Below are 20,241 nucleotides of genomic sequence, written 5' to 3'. Positions count from 1 at the left end.
TTGAATGGTCTATTGGTCTAACAGATGCTTTCTCTTCATTGAGGGAGTTTTATCGCACAGATCGTCATTAAGTTTGTCAAAGTCACACATTGCCCTGTGTTGATTCCTACACGAATTATGAAATATCGATCATTTTGAAGGGGGGTGATTATGCAAATCAAAATGGAAAATTTGTTTATTGATATAAAGATAAACATCACTCCATTAGTATTTACCAAGCACAGGTTAGTTGGCAGACATTAAGCAGGACCTGTTTTGATATATACCATAAAATACTTTTAAATCAATATTTAAAAGTTTGTTATAGTTTTAATTCAGGTGTGTGTGTGTGCGTGTGTGTGTTTAGACAGTGGGAAGAACTGGATAGTAAAATGTAAAATATAGTCACCAAGCAAAATGCCAGAAGATTTATTCTGGTTACAGGCTAAAATATCAGAAGATTTATTCAATTATATACACATAATTTCCAAAGTATGTGTCCTTCCTAGATGTATAATACACATGTGGACTGACGCTTAAGTACAACTAATGCAAATTACATCACCTTAAGTATTTTTCTGTTTCGTGAAAACAGTGGTGATAGATGAAGGTGAAATGACATAAAAACAATCCTGCTGACACCACGGGTTTAGCCCCTTTCTTAACTTGCTGAATAAACTTTCCTAAGTGCTTCAGGAAATGATGCCCGTCAATCTCTATATACTACTTTAAAAGGCCACGGGGACTCAAATCCACACAGTGCACACAGCGATGGCTGCGGAGAGACGGAAAATCCTCCAGATACCTGAGGCTCTTGCTTTGCGTCTGCCTCTGTCTGGGGTTTGCAGAAGAACCTTGCCCACTCCTCCTCATTCGTAACGAGTGTATATAGTAAACTCTTTGAAATGTGAGTATTATGGGAAGGATCGCAGTTGCTTTAAATTATAGAAGTTGGCAAGTGCCTGGGAGAAGGAGTGGGAGGTTGTTTAAACTGAGAAAGACGGTTGCAGAACTTCGTACGACAGCATGAGCTCGCGCTCCACACACATCCTTCACTTCTCTTCAAGACACTTCTCTGCATTGTTGTGGAGCAGCTTGGGTAATAAACATATTTCTGCTCTGAATAATTTTTAATGGTTTCTAAATTCATGGGAGAACCAAAGCAAGGAAGTCTGATGTTTGGGGAGGACGTCTGAACCCAGCAATGCCCAGGAAAGGTAAGATATTGTTTTCACTACAGCCTTCCTGATTTCCCCCGCCTGTTTGAACTTTATCAAAATATTTGCAGGAAGAACTACAGACAGCTACTTGTAAGGAGATGGAGGGACGTGTGGATAGAATGTCAACAAATGATAAATCAGAGGGTGGACTCAGCAGCTGTCTCTCCTGCTTTCTGTTCCGCTTGATGTAGTAAATGTCTATGTATGGAAATGCTGTTTCTCTTAGGAAAGGTCGGAGGGCTCTCTAAAAAAAAACCCCAGTCTTTGAGCATAAACTGTCCAGTGGGCAGCGGGATGATGTATGGTCTACTTTCAGTATTTATTTTTTCCTACAAAACTTGACTTCCAAAGCTGAGAGTCTTAGAACTCTGAAAACTTTCTCATAGATTATATTAACATCCTAAAATGTCTCTCAGTTGTGGCTCCTGTGACTTACCGTTTTGTGGAATATGTTCTGTTATAGTTAAGTAAACGATTTGACTCTTTCTTGTAAGAGCCTATGAAAATGTTACTTATATTATTTTTATCTCCCTGGAGGGTAAAACAAAACAAAACAGTCGAACAGGACATTTTTAGCTGAAGTCAAAGTCGGCCGAGGGTGTCTTTATCTGAGTAGGGTGACTGCCTTGTCAGTTATGCCTTCAGATAGCTCTTGTGTTTTTTCTATGCATCGGTCATCTACATCTTGGGGTGGAGGGACATGTGAACATTCTGTGTTGCTTTCTATTTCCGGGAGAAACTCCGTTATCAGCGAGCTCCTATTTTTTCAAGGCAGAATTCCAGGTGCAAAAAAAGAAAAATCGCCAGATATTCACTGCGATCAGAAGATGGATCTTGCAGGCTAAAATTTTTAGCCGAGCCCTGCACCCATTGCTTTATGTGCACACATATGTGCTTGCAGGCAGAGGTTAAAGAAGTGTAGGTTCGATTGAGCTGGAGTGGTTGGGACATGGGGGTGACCTCAGTCTGCAAGGCCCATTGGTGTGGAAATATTAGCAATTAAGGCAGTTAGGTCTGGGAGGGAATGGGAGGTATTGCTACAGTCGCCGTCTCCAGCTAAGAAAGCACTTTACCGTCTTGTTATGTTTTTCTTTCTGCACCAAAGTCTAGTTACATAATGACGATGGCTGTAGCTTCCCTTGTGTTGAGATCTTGGTGATTAAGGTCAGAGTAAAGGTGAAACTGTATAAAAAGCAAGGAGGTGACTATTAGTTCCTGGTGAAGTAGTAAAGAGACAACATTTGTTAGCTCCCTCCCTCCACCCGTAACTAGTGGGATAAGTAGCCCACAATGGCTAATTCATAAACAACTCCCTTCCAGCTATTCCCTGCTTTCTTTTTCTGCCTCTATTCTACCCGCACCAGCCTACAGACCACTACGAGGGAGCAGGGGGTTGGACCGGGAAAACTATCACCATATCCTCTCTCCAAGTCCTTCTGGTCCACCCCTGGACTGTAGAGGAAGCCCCCACCCTATCTGGAGGGGGTCTCCAGTACCCCACCCATGACCTCATCGCAGGCAGCTTAGAGAGCTGGATGGCTAGGGCTTGCATGGCGCCTGAGTGGGCCCTGGGGATGGGTGTGGCCTAAAAATGCGCAGTATGGCATGACGTGGCTTCCCATCACGGGCTCCCATGGAGGCTGGCAGCGTTTCTAGAAGCCAAACTTGCCAGACCCCACCCCAGAGCCCAAGAAGCACACCCCCACCCTAGCGCACACCCCATGAAGATGAAAACAAAGGCAATCAGGGTTGCTAACAAAAGTCCCCCAAGCCAACTGACTCATCTGAGACTAGGCCACAGGGGCTTTGGAAGCAACCAGTCAGGGTTGTCTCCGAAAGGGTCTTGATGAGAGAAACCCAAGGTGACCTAACTGTGTCCTTGTTACAGAATCTGGGAGAGAGAAACAGCCTCTTCCAGGAACCGGGGTAGGGATGGGGATAAAGTTAACTACTGAACTGCCAGGAGAAGACCAGCTACCTGTCTGACCTGCTTTGGTGGGAAGCAGGCTTAGCAAGTTTGTGGGGATATAGAATTGGCCTCAAGTTAGTAGTCCAAACTTGACAAAACAGGCTTAGGTATCAGAGGCCGCCAAAGGGCTAGAAAAGTAACTCCATGTTCTTCGACAAGCCTTGTAGAGGCCCCACTGTGTGCCAGGCACTTTACCAATGCGCTTTTAAAGCAATCTTAACATCAGCAGCAGTGCAGATAATATGAGATAATATGTACAAGAAATGTCTTGTACAACAGTCCACTTGGGTCAAAGAGAGAATCGTTCAGCACGGCCTTTAGAACCTCCGGATGAGACTTCGGAGGCTGAGCCCTTTACCACGATAAAGCCAAAGGGTGCTGCACCCTGGCCCAGAGGTATAAAGGTCACCCCGGTTCTCCAATGGGGAAATATGTGGGTGGTGAATCTGTTCCAAGGCAACAGATTTTAGGGCCACTAGCGAGAGGACAGTCCAGAGTATTGCTTGGCCGAGCAACTTCCGGAATGCCGAAAGCTATGGACCACAGTGAAGCAGGGCATTTGGTTTAAACTTCCCAGATGTTGGATATCAAATCCCAGCATGCACCTGTGTATCAACGTGGATCCATTCAAATATGGGGGTCTTCACTTGTTAGATGAGAATAGCAAATATATTCATCTTCTCAGGGCATTCTGAGGATGGCCTTAGAGAGTTCACATGAGGGCCTAGGCGTGACAGCTTGCTAATATTAGCTATGATCAGCAATTCCGAGTTGGGTTTCCTGCAGGACCTCTCTATTTCAGCTGATTAGGATGTTATCTGGCTCTCCAGGAGTGGGATCATTAGAATCTAGTGTTGTCTGAACTTAAAAGATGCAACTGGAAACCTAATGAGCTGGGAACGCGTATGCATGAGTATGAGATTTCCCAAGGCTTACTAGAAATGTACTGATTTTCAATGGCCACTTCACAGGTTGCCCTCTTCAGAAGCCCACCTGAGATCCAACTCATGTCCTAGAGGACTGACTTAGAATATCCCTTTTTCAATTTTTAGATAGAAGGGGGGCAGAAAAGTAAAAATGCTGTCAGTGAGTGAAAACTGGGAGCTTCCGTCTCTACCTCCTGGCCAAGGACCCCACTGTGCAGCATGTCCACGCTAAGTTAGTGGAAACCTCTATCTAACATCCAGGGACTTCCCAACTAAAGGGAGAGAAGACAATGTGCTCTACAGATCTGAAATGCAAATTTCAATCGCTGTAATAGAGAATGTAGCAGAGATTCCAAGTAAATGAAACTTCAAAAGAGAAGATCCCAATAATCAGATGGGCCAGTCATGTTCCTTAATCCCGCTTGATCCTACACAACATGCATAACTTACACCCCTCGGATGGCAGAAGGAATTCATTCCACACATGAGAAAATTGAGAGAGACCCAGAGGAACTTAGAAAACTTCCTAATCTTTCAGAGTCTAAGTGCTAAAGGAGTGGGGGATGGGGTGTCTGCAAATGGAGTCCACAAGTCAGGTAACATGTAATATGATCCCTAAAGAACTTGTACAGACCGGTGGATGGGACACTGGACACCAACAGAGTGCAGGAGAGAACTGGGGAGTGTCAGAGAGCAGTCCTGACAGAATAGGAGTGCAGCCACAGAGAGTGGAGTACCAGGGAAGATAAACTGCGGACATCCATTGCAATCACAGCAAACCTTGAAGGCCAGAACACAAGGTTTGGGTATTGTTGTTTTGTTTTGTTTCATGAAATAACCATCAAATGTTTGCAAATAAGAAAATAATGTGATGGTAACAAAGGGATAACCTTGCTAGAAGCTAGACAGTGAGACACCAGTGGCTGAAGGAGGCTCTTGCAGACATTATGTGGAGAAGGGTACACTAGGCTCAGTCTACAGAGTCCAAATCATCACCGTGGCCTTTGAAATAGCAACCCTCAGGCCTCACTGATCCACATCCCCTGCGGTCCTTCTCAGATCCAGTGCAGTGAACTGGGGTAAAGAATGAGGAGTTGACCCAGGAGAGCCCCCCCCCCCAGTCCACATTCATGAAGATGACATTCTCAGCACTCATGGAAATCGTGAACTATATAGTTCCCTATTTCATCACTGGGTTCCAGACATTTACCTCATATCAAGCAGGCACAATTCCAAAACAACTTTTGACTCTACAAAAGTTTTAGGAGTTTACAGCTATAGCCATTACATAATAATAGTATTGGCATGCAGTGGTGGGGGTGCTTGTTTTAATATATCCCTTCAGGAAGGACTAAAGTCCCTCCTCCTGGCTGTCTGCCTTTTGCAAAAATAAACTCTCCCATGTCTGAGGATTTTGACAGCAGTTTGTGCCACACTCTCTGAGTTTTGAATGATATGCACTGGGCTGCTTTATGAGTGTCTACAATGTCCAATACCCAGGTGATGGCATTCAGAGATAAGGATTCAACTCCCCTTGATTTCCCAATGCCTTACAAATGGCACAGACCAGAATCTTAATTTACAAGTGGAGGTCTGCAAGAAATGTCACATTCCTGTACTGTCTTAATCAACTGAAATCTGATTCCAAAAATCCACACGAGCAGGGCCTGAACTCGGAGTATGACTGGTGCTGCCAGCTGCACGGTCTGCAGCACCAGGATCAGGCAATGACCTTGGGCAAACCTTGTTCACACCAGTTAAGACAGCTCTCATTGACCACATGTCCCTTGGGCCTTTGAATCGCACTTCCAAACCCTGGCTGGAGACTAGAATTCATTGAAAAGATGGGGAAGCCTAGTATCTGAGCATTACCAATCGGCCCTGTCCACTGAGCTATGACAAACGTGATGGATGACACATTGATTCCTCATAGACTCTTCAGCCCAAGTCTGGCACATCTGGGAAAACCTTTCATCTAAACCTATTCGCTTCCCCCTCCCCCATGCATACATTTTTTTAAAAAAATTTTGAGATTGTGGTTTAATTTCCTCCCTTCAAGCCCTCCCATATGCCCCTCCCTACTCTCCTTCAATGGCCTCTTTCTTTCATTAACTGTTACTGTATGCAACATCATGCATTTGTATATGCACACATATATATTCCTAAATAAAACCGGTTGACTTTTATATAATACTATTACTTGCATGTGTGTTTTCAAGGCTGACCACTTGACACTGGACAACTAATTGGTGTGCTCTTCCCTGGGGAGGCCCACCTCTCCTGCTCCCATCTTTCTCAGTTGCCTGGAGTTCTCTGTATAGGGTTAGAGCCCCACAGGGGCCCCTTTCCCTTAGTAGTTTAGAATGTTGCTTGGTGTTATCCTTGTGAAGCCGGAACTCTCTGAAAAGAAAGGCAAGTTTTTTCTCTTTCCTTGAAATAAGGAAGCGCAAATGGTCTGTCAGCACCCTTGACGTGTGGAGAACAGCACATAAGTGAACACTTTAGGATGTGATTCTGTCGTGCGACTTTTAGATATTAAATAACCACCAGGAAATGGGCACCTCACTAGTTAATAAAACAAATTCTTCAAAGTTACAAGCTTTCACCAAGGAAGTGTTTACTGTGTTCACATTAATAGTACTCTTTTCTTAAGTGCCTGCTACATAGCCAGCACTGCACCCATACTGTGTCAACACTAGCCTTGTTTTTAGGTAAGGGAAGGTGAGAGACTTGCCTAAGGACCTCTAGGTATGTATGTGTGTGCATGTGTTTGCATGCACATGTGCATATGCCTATGGAAGCCAGAGGACAACTTGGATATTGTTCCTCAGGAGACATCCACTTTTATTTTCTTTGAGAAAGGGTCTCTCATTGGCCTAAGTAGGCTAGAGAGACTGCCCACTGCGCTCCAAGGATCTGTGTCTGCCTCCCCAACACTGGGACTTCACGAGCACACTACCATGTTCACCGAGTGCTATTTCCAGATTTTTAAACATGAGCGGGCACTAGAGTTAGAACCCAGGTCCTCATGTCTGTATGGCAGACACATTATCAACTAAGCCATCTCTCCAGCCCATGAAGTAGGTATTTCCACTCAGGTCTATCTCAAAAAGCCAGCCACATACTTTCTACTCTGTCCCACAGAATTCCAGAAGAAATGCCTTGTTTTTTGTTCAGCAACGCAGAACTCTGATCTTGGCTAATCCCTCAGTAACTACCTCCAATTAAAATGAAATGTTTTATTATTTTGCTTTATGTATATAGATGTTTTGCCCATATGTATATCTGTGTACCAGGGGCATGCCTGGTGCCTCAGGAACCACTGAGTGCCCTGGTATTGGACTTTCAGATAGGTATAAGCAGCTATAAATGGAACACTGGTCCTCTAGAAGAGCAGTCAGTGTTCTTTACCACTGAGCCATCTCCATAGTTTCTGAAACACAATTTAAATGGAGGTCTTCTGTCGATATATAGTTTCTACTTGTTGTGGTAAGAAGCATCCAAAATGGCTTATTACCTTGCCTCCTAACTCACAGGAATGAAGGCAGATGGATGATGCATTCCTGTTGAAGAGAGTGTGATAAAATAAATGATATTGTTCCATGCAGAGTTGAAAAAGAGACCAAATTCTCATCCATTTTTCTGTCTTCTGCCTGCATACTCATGAGAAGAAAATACCTCCTAATTAATGAATGGCTAACTTACAGAAAAGCATCAGACTGGTTCAGCTTTGAGCCTCTGCATTCTATCAATAATGTAAAGCCAAGGCTGATACTGTCGCCCTGAAACACATTGCTACCAGATGGTCTCAGACAAAATTCGAGAGCAATCATTAAAACACTATTTGCTAGCTAATGGCCAACATCCTCCAAACAGCTTATCCCCTTAAATTTGAGATTTTTTTTTAGAGCATTGTGGCTTTTTTTTCTACATTAACCTATTTACATAAGACTTTATGAAGTAATTTCTATTTTGTACCATTCTAAACTCTAGTTTGGCATTAACCTGGTATTGACTTGTTTACCAAGGCATTCCATCAGTTTCCGGGATCACTGCCATTTCCTTGTACACTCTACAATAAAGATCATGTTTCTGTGTGTGAATTTAGGGGATGTTATGTTTTCAATGTGTTCCCCAAATGTGGGTATTGAAAGCAGAAGTCCCATTCAACAGTGCTGGGAGGCAGAGTTTAGTGGGAGGCATTTAGGTCATGTGGACTCCACTGTCTTGAGCATATCGATGCCCTCTGCACAGGGATTCCTTGTGATGAGTTCCATTGTACACTTGTGCTTGTGTCCTGTTGCTTTCTAACAAGATAAAACATCAAGGCCCTCCCTTATGAGATAAGAACTCTTTGATTCAGCCTCCAGAACTTTACCCCTAATTTTGAGTTAGAAGAAAGAGCATGACAATCAATTAATGGTCTCAAATGGAAAATCAGATGTTTCTCAGGGTATCCCTAACTACCACTCAGGATATTGTCTGGCACTCCCAGAACAGGGGAGCTGTTAATGTGACTCAAAGATCCAATTTCTATTAATTCTAAATTTGTACCCAAAATCCTATTACAAAAAAAAAAAAACAAAAAACCCAACTAAGATAGTCTGCATCTTAAAATGTTTCTAACAAAGCTTGTTTTCATGGATTTATTAGAGTTCTGGTTTTTCCTTTTCCTAGTTAACTAAAATTAATCATAAATTAAGAGCTTGTAATTAGGATCTTTTTATATGCCAGTCTCAGCCCTGACTTTTCCCTGCTTTGTGACAATGCATAACTCTATTTGACCTGTCGGAGTTTCTGTTCCTCCTTGAAAATGGGACAAACATCTACCTGTATTGCCCTGGCTCACTGGATGCATTGATACATTACATAAGGAAAAGTGTGGAGGCTGGGAGGTAAACCACAAACGAGTTCTTTCCTGGAGCCTCATCCTTAAGGCCAACTTGATAACCTCCCCCTTTTACTCCTTTACTATGTTGGATTTCTTCCCGCTGAACAAATGAACACCTAATTTAATGAATGCAAACAAAATACAAGTGAGAAACCCAAGCATGTCATGAAAGAGAAAGTTCCATAAGTAAATAACTCATGTTTTAAGTTATACATCATTCAGAGAACTATAGTAAACCTCACAGCATGCTGCACTCTTCTCCCAGGAACATGGATCTGTCCTCTGTCCCTTCTGTGTGTACCACCTATGTCCTAGTCACTTGGTAGCTTTTCCAGTGATCAAACTGAGTCTTCTCGGATGTATCAATTAAACACTATCGTATATATGTATTACAGATTTTAAAATCCATGGTAAACGGAAGTCAGTTCTATGTGAGGTTTTGGATATCCACTGGATTTTCGAATGTTATCTCTGTAGAGAAAAGAGCATATGAATGTCTGGTTTGGGATGACTTGTGCTTGCTACTTGCATACATAAATCAACTCCTTCCTGGTTTCTATCAATGAAAGAAAATATAACTGCTTCTCAAAAATACATATCAGTGGGACACCAGCAATACTCTGAGTTAGAGGCCACAGTTACATACCTACAGGCATAAGCAGGGGCTACACACAAATGCATATGTACAGGGAAGACCCCCCCAGGGCATCTTTAGCTGAAGCAGATGCTCTGGGGATGGTATCCAAGGAAAATGTGGCCTATCAGTACCAGATCTTCAGAATGTTTTAATGAAACCTTCATGTTTAGGTTTCTTAATGAAATTTTCCTGAGCAGGGAAAATGGCTCTTTCAGCAAAATGTTTGATAAAGAAGCATGAGTACCTCAATCCAACGCCACAACTCACAAAAACAAACAAAAGGAGATCCCTGGGGCTCCACTGGCCAGCCTGCCTAGTCTAATACATGTCTGAGTTTCAGGCCAGAGGGACACAGCTTCAAAAACAAGGTGAGTAGCTCCTGAGGACTAACAGTCATACTTCTGACCACACATACACACACACACACACACACACACACACACACACACACACACACACACACAAATACTTGTGATGTGTTTGACCTACAGAAACGGCACTTTCATATGGTTCAACTCATTATCATATAGAAATATTTTAAAGTCCTATTTTATTGTCATGTGAGAAATCTCAGGAGCACATGCCACTCAGCAAGTTTTTAGGGCTGGATTTACAAACACATGCTATGTGTCTGTTTCTGTTTTTGTTTGTTTGTTTGTTTTTGTGAGTTGTGGCGTTGGACTGAGTTTCTCATGCTTCTTTATCAAGCATTTTGCTGGAAGAGCCATTTTCCCTGCTCAGGAAAATTTCATTAAGAAATCTAAATATATGCAGATGTTCCCAGTAGCAGCGTATGTTGCAGCGAACACTCACCCTACAGAAGTTGCGACAGCCCATGAAGCCCCTTCATGTTCCACACCACTACAGCTCACACTGTACATCCGCCCCTGTAGGACCTAAAGCCTTATGACTATCAGAAGCAATATAAGTGATACATAATGTGTTGTCCAAGGGAGCTAGTATCTTCACATCTCAGTCAGAAGTCTCAGAGGGTTACATGTAAAATATGTTCTACTGCCCGTTCCCAAAAGGGTAGACAGTGGAGCCAACGATCAGATAATGCTGTCATCTGCTCTTGGCAGCGTCAGTCTCTATACTCCTTCGCTCCTCTGCATCGACTCAGCTTCCCCTTCATCCCCCTCTTTTCTGATCCTTAACCAGGTCCCTGTCTGACGGCTGCCTCCTCCATTGCTTTCTTCCTGCTCTCTTCTTTGAACCATGCCTGTCTTTCATTTTCTGCTTTCTGTTTATCCATTTTGTCATCCCTCAGTCTCTGCCCTTCCCATTCCTTTCTCTCCAAGTCCACTCCTCTTGCATTTCCTCACACCAGCTCTTGTCTGAAGTCTTTCTCTTCGTTTTTGTTTGTGCATCTGTCTCCTTCAGTTTCTATGTCCCTAGGTAACTGAGGTTTCTAGCACAGTACCCAGATTTTTAGCAAACATTCCATAAATGCCAGTCGGTCCTTTTGCGTGTGATTTTAAGTGAAGGGAAAGAAATATGCAAAATAAACAACTGAAGTGGAAACATAAAATCAGAGCCATGAAAAGGAGGAGAAATAAAATATGTGACCCGAAAGGCTCAGCCTGGTTAGAATGATTGACCATGAAATCCTGCTTCCTGGCAGCCCACCAGCGAATTTTTAGACCCATGAAATCTTTGGCGTATGGAGGTGAAGGGCCAAAGGAGAGGAAATGAATTCTCCTTTTGCCTTGACCCAGCCCTGCTTTTGGAGCACATATTATTCCCCATAACTCCATTTTGTTTTCAGCAATCCATTAATCTTTCACTGTACACCCAGAGCTCCGTCGTGTTAAAGCCTCATTCACATCCTGTTTGGAAGGATGTTCTATACGGTAAAATACAAGGCTTCTGATGAGGGCCATTTTTATAGATGCTGTCGCTATGGTCTTCTGAAAGGAGACCTGTAAGTCTTGCTTAATGAACTTCCTGGATGCAGGTTCCAGGTGCAGGGTGTTGGTTTAAGGGGTAAAGAAAAATATAAATGAAGGGACGACAGCATTTCAGATTCTTCCATTTTTCTTCAAAGGCACCCAGTGCTTCCCCCTTCCTTGCCTCTTGCCTATCACCCTCTCTCTGAGACCCATTTCAGGTTAAATATCTTATTCCAGTGAGAATCTCAAACTTTACTGCCAATGCCTTGTTATTTAATCCAAAAAGTCATCAAGGTGATGACTGGCTCCAGAGGTGAACTCAGTTCTTGCATTTTCTAGCTGGTATCATTGGTCACTTGGTTTTTCATCAGCATCTCTTTGTTTAAAAAAGCTAGGGGCATCCATTAGACTCACTATATGGTTGAAGCAAACAAACAACCCAGACCCCTGCTTGGTTCGAGCCATATGCACATCACTCTCCCAGCAATATTCTAGCCACATGGGACGGCACCCGCATTGAGTCTCATGCCTCCCTTCTCCAAAGCAATCTAGTCGTTTTATATTCCACCCCCAATGACTCTTAGTAAAACTAACTCCTTTAGAGGCCAAAACATATCCTGATACTAAGCCCAGATCGGTTTAGGCTGCATCTACAGGAAGGAAGACTCTATCCTCAACATAAACATTTGGAGAGGAAAAAAACCCTATTACCATCTCAAGCCTATGCATAATCAGCATGTGATTACATATGCATAATTACACAATATTAAAATCATATGCATCATAAGCAAAACATATCCCATGGCTTACATAACTCAAACCTATCAATTAAAATAGAAATCACCCATACTCTGCCCCTACCACTAACTCTTCCTCCCAAAGCCACACAAAGAAACTCCTGGCAGTAACCATGGGCATTGAGGAAGGACTTGTGCTTGAAGCTCTCTTGTTCTCTGTCTGTCTGTACTTCCACCTCACTTTGGAATAAACCACCCCCCCATCCTGTGCTACTTGTGTATGCTTCTTTGGTTCTTTAACAAGATGCCAAGGACCTGCTAACACCCAGTCCAGACAGAAACCATTGGTAACAGGGTTTCAATGAAATAGTAAGGTGCTATTTAAATAAACCACAGCTACTGTTAAAATCCTGTCCTCACTCTTGGGAATGGACTAGAATAGAAACTATTAGCAAGCAGGGTATGGACTGAATCTTGGTACATCGCGTTCTCTTCCTTCCCTTCCTTTGTCCTTCTCTTTTTTCCCTTTCCTTCTTTCCTCTCCTTTTAATGCCCCCAGTGTGAACACACAGTTAATGAGCATCCTAATTTAACACAATCTGTAGATTTCACGGCAACGGTTCCAACTGTAAACTGACTTCATTGTAAAACCTGCACTCTCTCCTAGATGAGGCAATATTCTGAGCCTGACTTAGGTTTGTTGACGTGCCTGGTGAGAGAAGAAAGCATGCGTGACGGTGTCATGTACCTTAAGAATGTGGGCATTACAGCCATAGCCTCAATCCTGGCTGCACCTTAACTATTAGTAAGGGAGCCTCAAAAAGTCCCTAAAGTGCAGGCTTTACCCACAGCCATTTACATCAGAGCTCTGGGGGGTGGAAGTGAGGCATGCATAATTTTTAGAGCTCCCCCAGTGACTGTAAAGTGCAATCCTTATGAAGAATCGCCAATTTAAGGACTGTGTTAACCAATGGTGTGGAAATCTGCTGAGTTCCCATGGCTTTGTGTCTCTCCCTTGATTTGAAGGCACTGATCATTCTTTAGCGCCTGCAAAACCCTTCTAGGAACTTTGAAGAAAGGGAAGCCAGGCTGTGGAAAGATGGCTACGAAATGTCTACAGCAAGTATACTGGTTTTTCAATAACAACAACAACAACAACAACAACAACAACAACAAAATGGTGGGCGGGAGGGAATGGGGCTAGAGGAATTAGCAAAAATAACACAATTCAGTTTCAGAATACAACTGATTTTTAGAATATGCAAGGCCTAAGCATTTTTTGGGCCAGGCTAAGTCTCACCAAATCACATTAAGTTTATCAGTTAAACTTTTTTTAAATAGTGAGACATCATTTGCCTTCATCTAACAGATTTATCAGAGAGTCTTGACCAAGTGGCTTCCCTCCACCACACCTCGTTGTATTTTCCTTCTAAATTGCTGCTTGTGGAACTGGCCAGATGTGTGTCACTTCATTACCTCTCTTATCTTCTCAATTACCTCACAAAGTGTCTACCCTCCATTTTACCCACAAGGAACAATCTTCACATGAGTAAACAGAACTCACGGAGCACAAGAGTTTGCCTAAAGGCAGTAAGGAGCCAAGCTAAGACTCAAGCCTGGGTCGTTATGACCCTCTAAAGCCCAATGACCCTGATAGTCTGGATGTAAAACACAGCCTCAACTCCTGCAAAACTGGGTGTCCATTTTATTACCTGAAGAAAAAAAAAGACAAGGGGCAAAGAGTCTCAGAATAAAAGGAAAAAAATATGCCCAAGGCTGTAACTCTCTTTTCAGGTCCAAATCATTTCAAAGAAAAGTGGAAGGGTGTGAGGTCTCCGCTTTCATTGACACAGATGCCCAGAATGTTGGTAGAGGAAAAGCCAGAATAGAAATTGCCCATAACTGCCACTAATCAGGAAACGTCGCTCCCTCAGCTCTAGACAGTCAGGGTTCGATAGGAATGATTGCTCCAAACACCATTCATCTCTACCATCTGCTCCTTCCTCCTCCCTGGACAAGGACTCCCTGCTGACTTCTGTCTGCCAAAGCATCATGTGTGCCAACTCATTTGGCCATCTCCTCTTGAGGAGACGGAGTCTCCACAGCCTTTGATTGCTCCAAAAACTGATTAGTGCCCATTTGTAAGCCACAGTCTCCTGCTCATGCCTCCAGGTGTCTGTGATCCACAGAGCTTTGATTTCTGGTCTATTAACTTAGAAGAGAATTAAACCTAATAAAAATATAGCATTAGCTCTAAATAGCCACGTAATGCAGGGCAGCGAGATGCTCTCCTTTGGTCTGCAGAATGCGGACGGAGATTTCTGTGAGTTCCCCTCTGCAATGAGGGGAATGAGCAAAATGTCACTTCCTCCTCATAAGAAAGGCTGATGCAATATCCCCTTGAAGGAGTAAATGGCACTTTATATTGCCTTAATAAAAACAAATACACTTTAATGATACATTTAAAGGGGGAAACTGGTTTGCAACTTCATTCCAGAACAAATTTAAGTTCCTCGAGAATAAATTTTAATAAGACTGTAGTTTGGCTTATTCAGTTTGGATAGAAAAAAAATGCCACAATGTCAATAAAGCAAAGATCAACTAACTAAGCATTTACTTCTTTTACAGCTTGCATTTTCAATTTTTTTCAAATATTATTCTAACAAGATTTTGAAAGAAGTCACGTTGTACATCCATAAATACAACCATCTCTGATAGAACACATGACTCAGACCAAATTGGTTCAGGGAGTTTATGGCAATTTGGTCATGGCTGCTGTCCAGGATATCCACAGTTTATTGCAACAGTTATAAGGAGAAGTGGAAAGTGGGTACTGGCTCAGCATTCTGCCTGCAGTGGGACTTCAGCTCTAACTGGGTGTGGGACTAGTATCATCCCCCACTATTGGCCTCCCATAGTCGTTTATCATCACTTCTTACCTAAAAAGAAGCTGAGGGAGATGAAATAGACAGCATGACCAATACGTGCTTGAGATTAGCATATGAGCTGCACTTCTCTAGTTTTGCAAACTGTGTTAGAATCCGTACCTAAATATGCCTTGGAAGGTAACAAAAACCAAGGAAGAGACAATCTCTAGGCTCCAAATCTGGAGGCAAACTTTCTGGAGTACAAAGCTTTCAGAAGGCACATCCTAGTGTTCGAAGCCAAGGTAATAGGTTTCAATGGCCTTGTCCACAGTTGGTTGTAAGTGAAGCTTTTGTGGAAGACTGATGTGTGTATTTAATCACCATCAAAGCCCAACTTGCAGCTAGAAAAAAAAATGAGGCAAAGCAGTCACAGGAGAAAAGGGTGCACAGGGTTCTAAAGGAATGTAAAAACCCACATACATTTTCAGGAACAGGAAAGGAGAGACTTGCCTATGGTATCTTCCCTGAAGGCCAACTAACTCTGTTCAGTCAGTAAGGAATGTTCTGGAAGAAAAATTGTAAGATGAAAGAAAGAGATTAGAAAAGGATTTGGACTGTGAAAGGATGGAAATGGAGGGGAGGTGATTCTGACTTTCTTCTGAAAGGAATTGGAAGCCATCAAAGGCTCTGGTGTGAGGGAGAGACATGTGGGAAGCAGAATTTGAGAAGATTAAGCCACTGCAGTGCGGGAGGGGAGGGATTGCAGTCTGAGGCCAGATGGGGGCCTTTCCTGTCACTCCAAGGCTCTCTGAAGGTCAAAGCTATGTGAGGCTCTGAGTTCTTTCAGCTCTGCTGATCCATGCCCTGGGCACAGGAAAGCCCAGAGAGGATGAGCCAGTGGCCCAGAGCTTGGCCTAATGTGCTTCATGCTGAAGGGTCTAAGTACCCTTGGCCTTTGATGTGGAAATATCATCGGGACATTGAGTGGATTCCAGAAGGTCTTCCGGGGGAGAAAATGCAATACAAGAGGCCACGCACAACACACATGTGGACCTCGACAAGCAGAGGGATGCTAATGAGAGAAAAACCAGACTGGGGAAAACGAGATCTCTCTCCCAATGCGGTAGGACATACATTTAAATTATGAGTCCCAGTGCAGAAACAATATGTATCTCACTTGAATACTGCTAGTGCTTGAGGAATGGTTTTCCGCAGACATTCTGCCTTACCCTCTGCGTACTCATACATGCACGTGAGGCTTTGTGAATTCTACAGAGCAATCCACAGAGCCCAGTGCACCAGGGGCATCCTAACTAGGACTCCAATTTGGAAGCAAAAGGTTCTTTCACATTGGGTAGAGCTTATAAAAATTCAAGAATGCTATGCTAGGGAACAAGAATTGAACCTGCGATCACTCTTAGCCATTTGACCTTGAACAAGTTTGCTCATCACTGAATAAGTGATAGCAAGACAAGGGTCCAGTGATGCTGCAATGATGACAACATCTCACTCAAAACAAGGAGGTGGCCTAGGAATGAGCAAAGTCATATATCAATGTAGGCAGAGCCAGGCAGGAAAAGCAAATGAATCTTGTAGGATTCCCAAGAATTCAGAGCTCATTATGTACTTGCCTTACTTGGTATTCTCATGAACAAGGTAGCCACATTGGATAATTCATAAACACCTAGACCAGCTGAGAGAGACCAGAGTATGAACAGAAGGAAGATTTACTGTGGCTTATCAAACAATGAACTCCATATTTTAATTATTCCCAGGGCCATATTATGTTGCTGATCCCTAGAAGTGACGCTGAGGAGGAATTTCTGCCAATATGATGGGTAGAAATGAGGCTCACAGAGAACTCCATAGGGCATTGTGAGGCACAGCTCCTTCCTGCCTCCCAACTAAATGGGACAATCTCAGAAACCTCTAAGAAAGTGCTTTACCACAAAGAATACTACATACAAAGAATACTAGACTGCTAAAAGAAATGTTAGTGGAAGAAACTGAATTGTGAAATTAAACAATAAAGTTCAGCATGGAAGATAAATTGCAGGTTGTCATTCAAACTTCAGAAAGCACTGACAGAATATCTGGCACCTCCTTGCGAATTCTTGGTGGCTCATCATCAAGTCTGCTACCTAAGTCCAGATATCCTGTTAATGCAGGCTTTCGTCCCTTCCAAAGAATGACTCTGCCCAGGAAAATCCTCAAAGGGCACAGCAAGGCCAAGCAAGAGGCAGTACCCACTCCCAGACGCTGAAGGCAAGAGAAAAGAACAAGATAGACACCCTACCCTACATGAAGCTGGGAGGCCAGGTGACAGTCCCACCTCTATTCAGGCAGGGGCAGATATAGGCTGGCATTATCCTCCCCCATTCTAGCAGCCCTAATATCCTCTGTTACAACAGGATATTGTCCTCAGGTTTGGCCTAATCTGTCAAAGTTCTGGCAGGCCTGATAATAATGGCCTGGCCATGGAAACAGGCCTGAGGAGGCTTCCACTTGGATAATCTGAGTAACCAAGGTTTTGAGGTGCAATGGAGAGTTAGGCACTGAGAGTTCCTTTCTGAGGGCAAGGGTAACCCATAAGTCTTTTAAACTGTTACGTGAATTTGCCGTTGTAGAATCTGTAAATAATGAGGACTATTCAGAAACAGTCAGTACTCCCGGCCCAATCTAGGTGTGTATCCAAAATTATCGGTGATGCTAAATTAGCCGCACTGAGCCACTGATGAACTACTGCTGGTGGGAAGTCTAGGGCTCTGTTCCTGAAAGTCTTCACAACGGTCTCGGTAATTGATCACTCTAAAACCTCATCTTGCCAGTGTTTATGTTTAGATCATTTTTATTAGATATTTTATTTATATATATTTATTAGATATTTTTATCTTTATTTATATATATTTATATATATATATATATTTCAAATGTTATCCCCTCTCCTGGTTTCCCATCCATTAACCCAGTATCTCATCACCCTCCCCCTTCTTCTATGATGGTGTTCCCCCACCCAACCACCCACCCCTTTCTGCCTCCCCACATTCCTGCCCTAACATTCCCTTATACTGGGGGTCCAGACTTGGCAGGACCAAGGGCTTCTCCTCCCATTGGTGCCCAAAAAGGCCATCATCTTCTGCTACATATGCAGCTGGAGCCATGGGTCTGTCCATGCATAGTCAGTCTTTGGGTGGTGGTTTAGTCACTGGGAGCTCTGGTTGGTTTGGTATTGTTGTTCTTATGGGGTTCCAAACATCTTCAGCTCCTTCAATCCTTTCTCTAACTCCTCCAATGGGGACCCTGTTCTAAGTTCCATGGTTGACTGCAAGCATCCACCTCTGTATTTCTCATGTTTTATCACAGTCTCTCAGGAAACAGCTATATCAGGCTCCTGTCAGCATGTACTTCTTGGCATCAGCAATAGTGTCTGGATTTGGTGGCTGCATGTATATGGGCCTGATCCATGGGGCAGATTCTGAATGACCATTTTTTCAGTCTCTGCACCAAACTTTGTCTCAATATTTCCTCCTATGAATGTTTTTGTTTGCCCTTCTAAGAAGGACTGAAGCATCCTCACTTTAGTCATCCTTTCTTCTTCAGCTTCATCTGGTCTTTTGATTGTATCTTGGGTAATTTGAGCTTTTGGGATAAGAACTACTTATCAGTGAGTGCATACCATGTGTGTTTATTTGTGATTGGGTTACCTCACTCAGGATGATATTTTCCAGTTCCATCCATTTGCCTATGAATTTCATGAAGTCGATGTTTTTAATAGCTGAGTAGTACTCAATTGTGTAAATGTTCCACATTTTCTGTATCCATTCTGTTGAGGGACATCTGGGTTATTTCCAGCTTCTGGCTATTATAAATAAGGCTGCTATGAACATAGTGGAGCATATGTCCTTGTTATATGTTGGAGCATCTTTTGGGTATATGCCCAGGAGTGGTATAGCTGAGTACTCACGTAGAACTATGTCCAATTTTCTGAGGAACCTCCAGACTTATTTCAAAAATGGTTGTACCAGCCTGCAATCCCATGTTGGAGTGTTCCTCTTTCTCCACATCCTGGCCAACATCTGTTGTCACCTCAGTTTTTTTAATCTAAGCCATTCTGACTGGTCTGACTCTCCTGATGACTAAGGACATTGAACATTTCTTTAGGTACTTCTCAGTCATTCAATATTCCTCAGCTGAAAATTCTTCGTTTAGATCTATACACCATTTTTAAACAGGATTATTTGATTCTCTGGAGTCAGCTTCTTGAGTTCTTCTTATATATTGGATATTAGCCCTGTAGGATTGGTTAAGATCTTTTCTCAATCTGTTGGTTTCCATTTTGTCTTATTGACAGTGTCCTTTGACTTACGGAAGCTTTGCAATTTCATGAAGTCCCATTTGTCAATTCTTGATCTTAGAGCATAAGCCATTGGTCTTTTGTTTAGGACATTTTCCCCAGTGCACATGTGTTCAAGGTTCTTCCCCACTTTTTCTTCTATAAATTTGAGTTTATCTGGTTTTATGTGGATGTAGAGGATGATAAGAATGGATTGATTTACATTCTTCTACAAGCTGACTTCCAGTTAAACCAGCACCATTTGTTGAAAATGCTGTCTTTCTTCCACTGGATGAATTTAGCTCCTTTGCCAATGATAAAGTGACCATAGGTGTGTGGGTTCATTTCTGGGTCTTCTATTCTATTCCATTGATCTACCTGCCTATCTCTGTACCAATACCATACAGTTTTTATCACTATTGCTCTGTAATACAGATGTTCTTTTTTTTTTTATTAACTTGAGATCAGGGATGGTGATTCCCCCAGATGTTCTTCTATTGTTGAGGAAAGTTTTTGCTATCCTGGATTTTTTGTTATTCCAAATGAATGTGCAAATTGTACTTCAAACTGTATGAAAAATTGAGTTGGAAATTTAATGAGGAATGCATTGAATCTGTAGATCGCTTTTGCCAAGATGGCAATTTTTACAATATTAATCTTGCCAATCCATGAGCATGGGAGGTCTTTCCATCTTCTGAGATCTTCTTCAATTTCTTTCTTCCAAGTCTTCAAGTTCTTGTCATACAGATCTTTCACTTCCTTGGTTAGAGTCACACCAAGGTATTTTATA

The 20,241-nt window shown here is 42.7% G+C and overlaps 1 protein-coding gene across 1 annotated transcript in view; it reads left to right on the top strand.

Moving 5' to 3' along the window:
- Nucleotides 1–747: 747 nt before the first annotated feature.
- C1qtnf7 (C1q and TNF related 7) overlaps nucleotides 748–20,241 on the top strand; it is a 99,952-nt gene continuing 80,458 nt past the window's right edge. Inside the window, exon 1 of the mRNA XM_032916789.1 lies at nucleotides 748–1,196. Within this exon, the coding sequence (XP_032772680.1) occupies nucleotides 1,184–1,196 (13 nt within the window). The 5' untranslated portion in view covers nucleotides 748–1,183. The remainder of the gene's footprint in view (nucleotides 1,197–20,241) is intronic.

Source organism: Rattus rattus, chromosome 11 (genome assembly GCF_011064425.1).
Source record: "Rattus rattus isolate New Zealand chromosome 11, Rrattus_CSIRO_v1, whole genome shotgun sequence".
Classification (NCBI taxonomy): domain Eukaryota; kingdom Metazoa; phylum Chordata; class Mammalia; order Rodentia; family Muridae; genus Rattus; species Rattus rattus.
The sequence above is the reverse complement of the archived record's forward strand: the minus strand, read 5'-3'. Positions and strand labels throughout refer to the sequence as shown.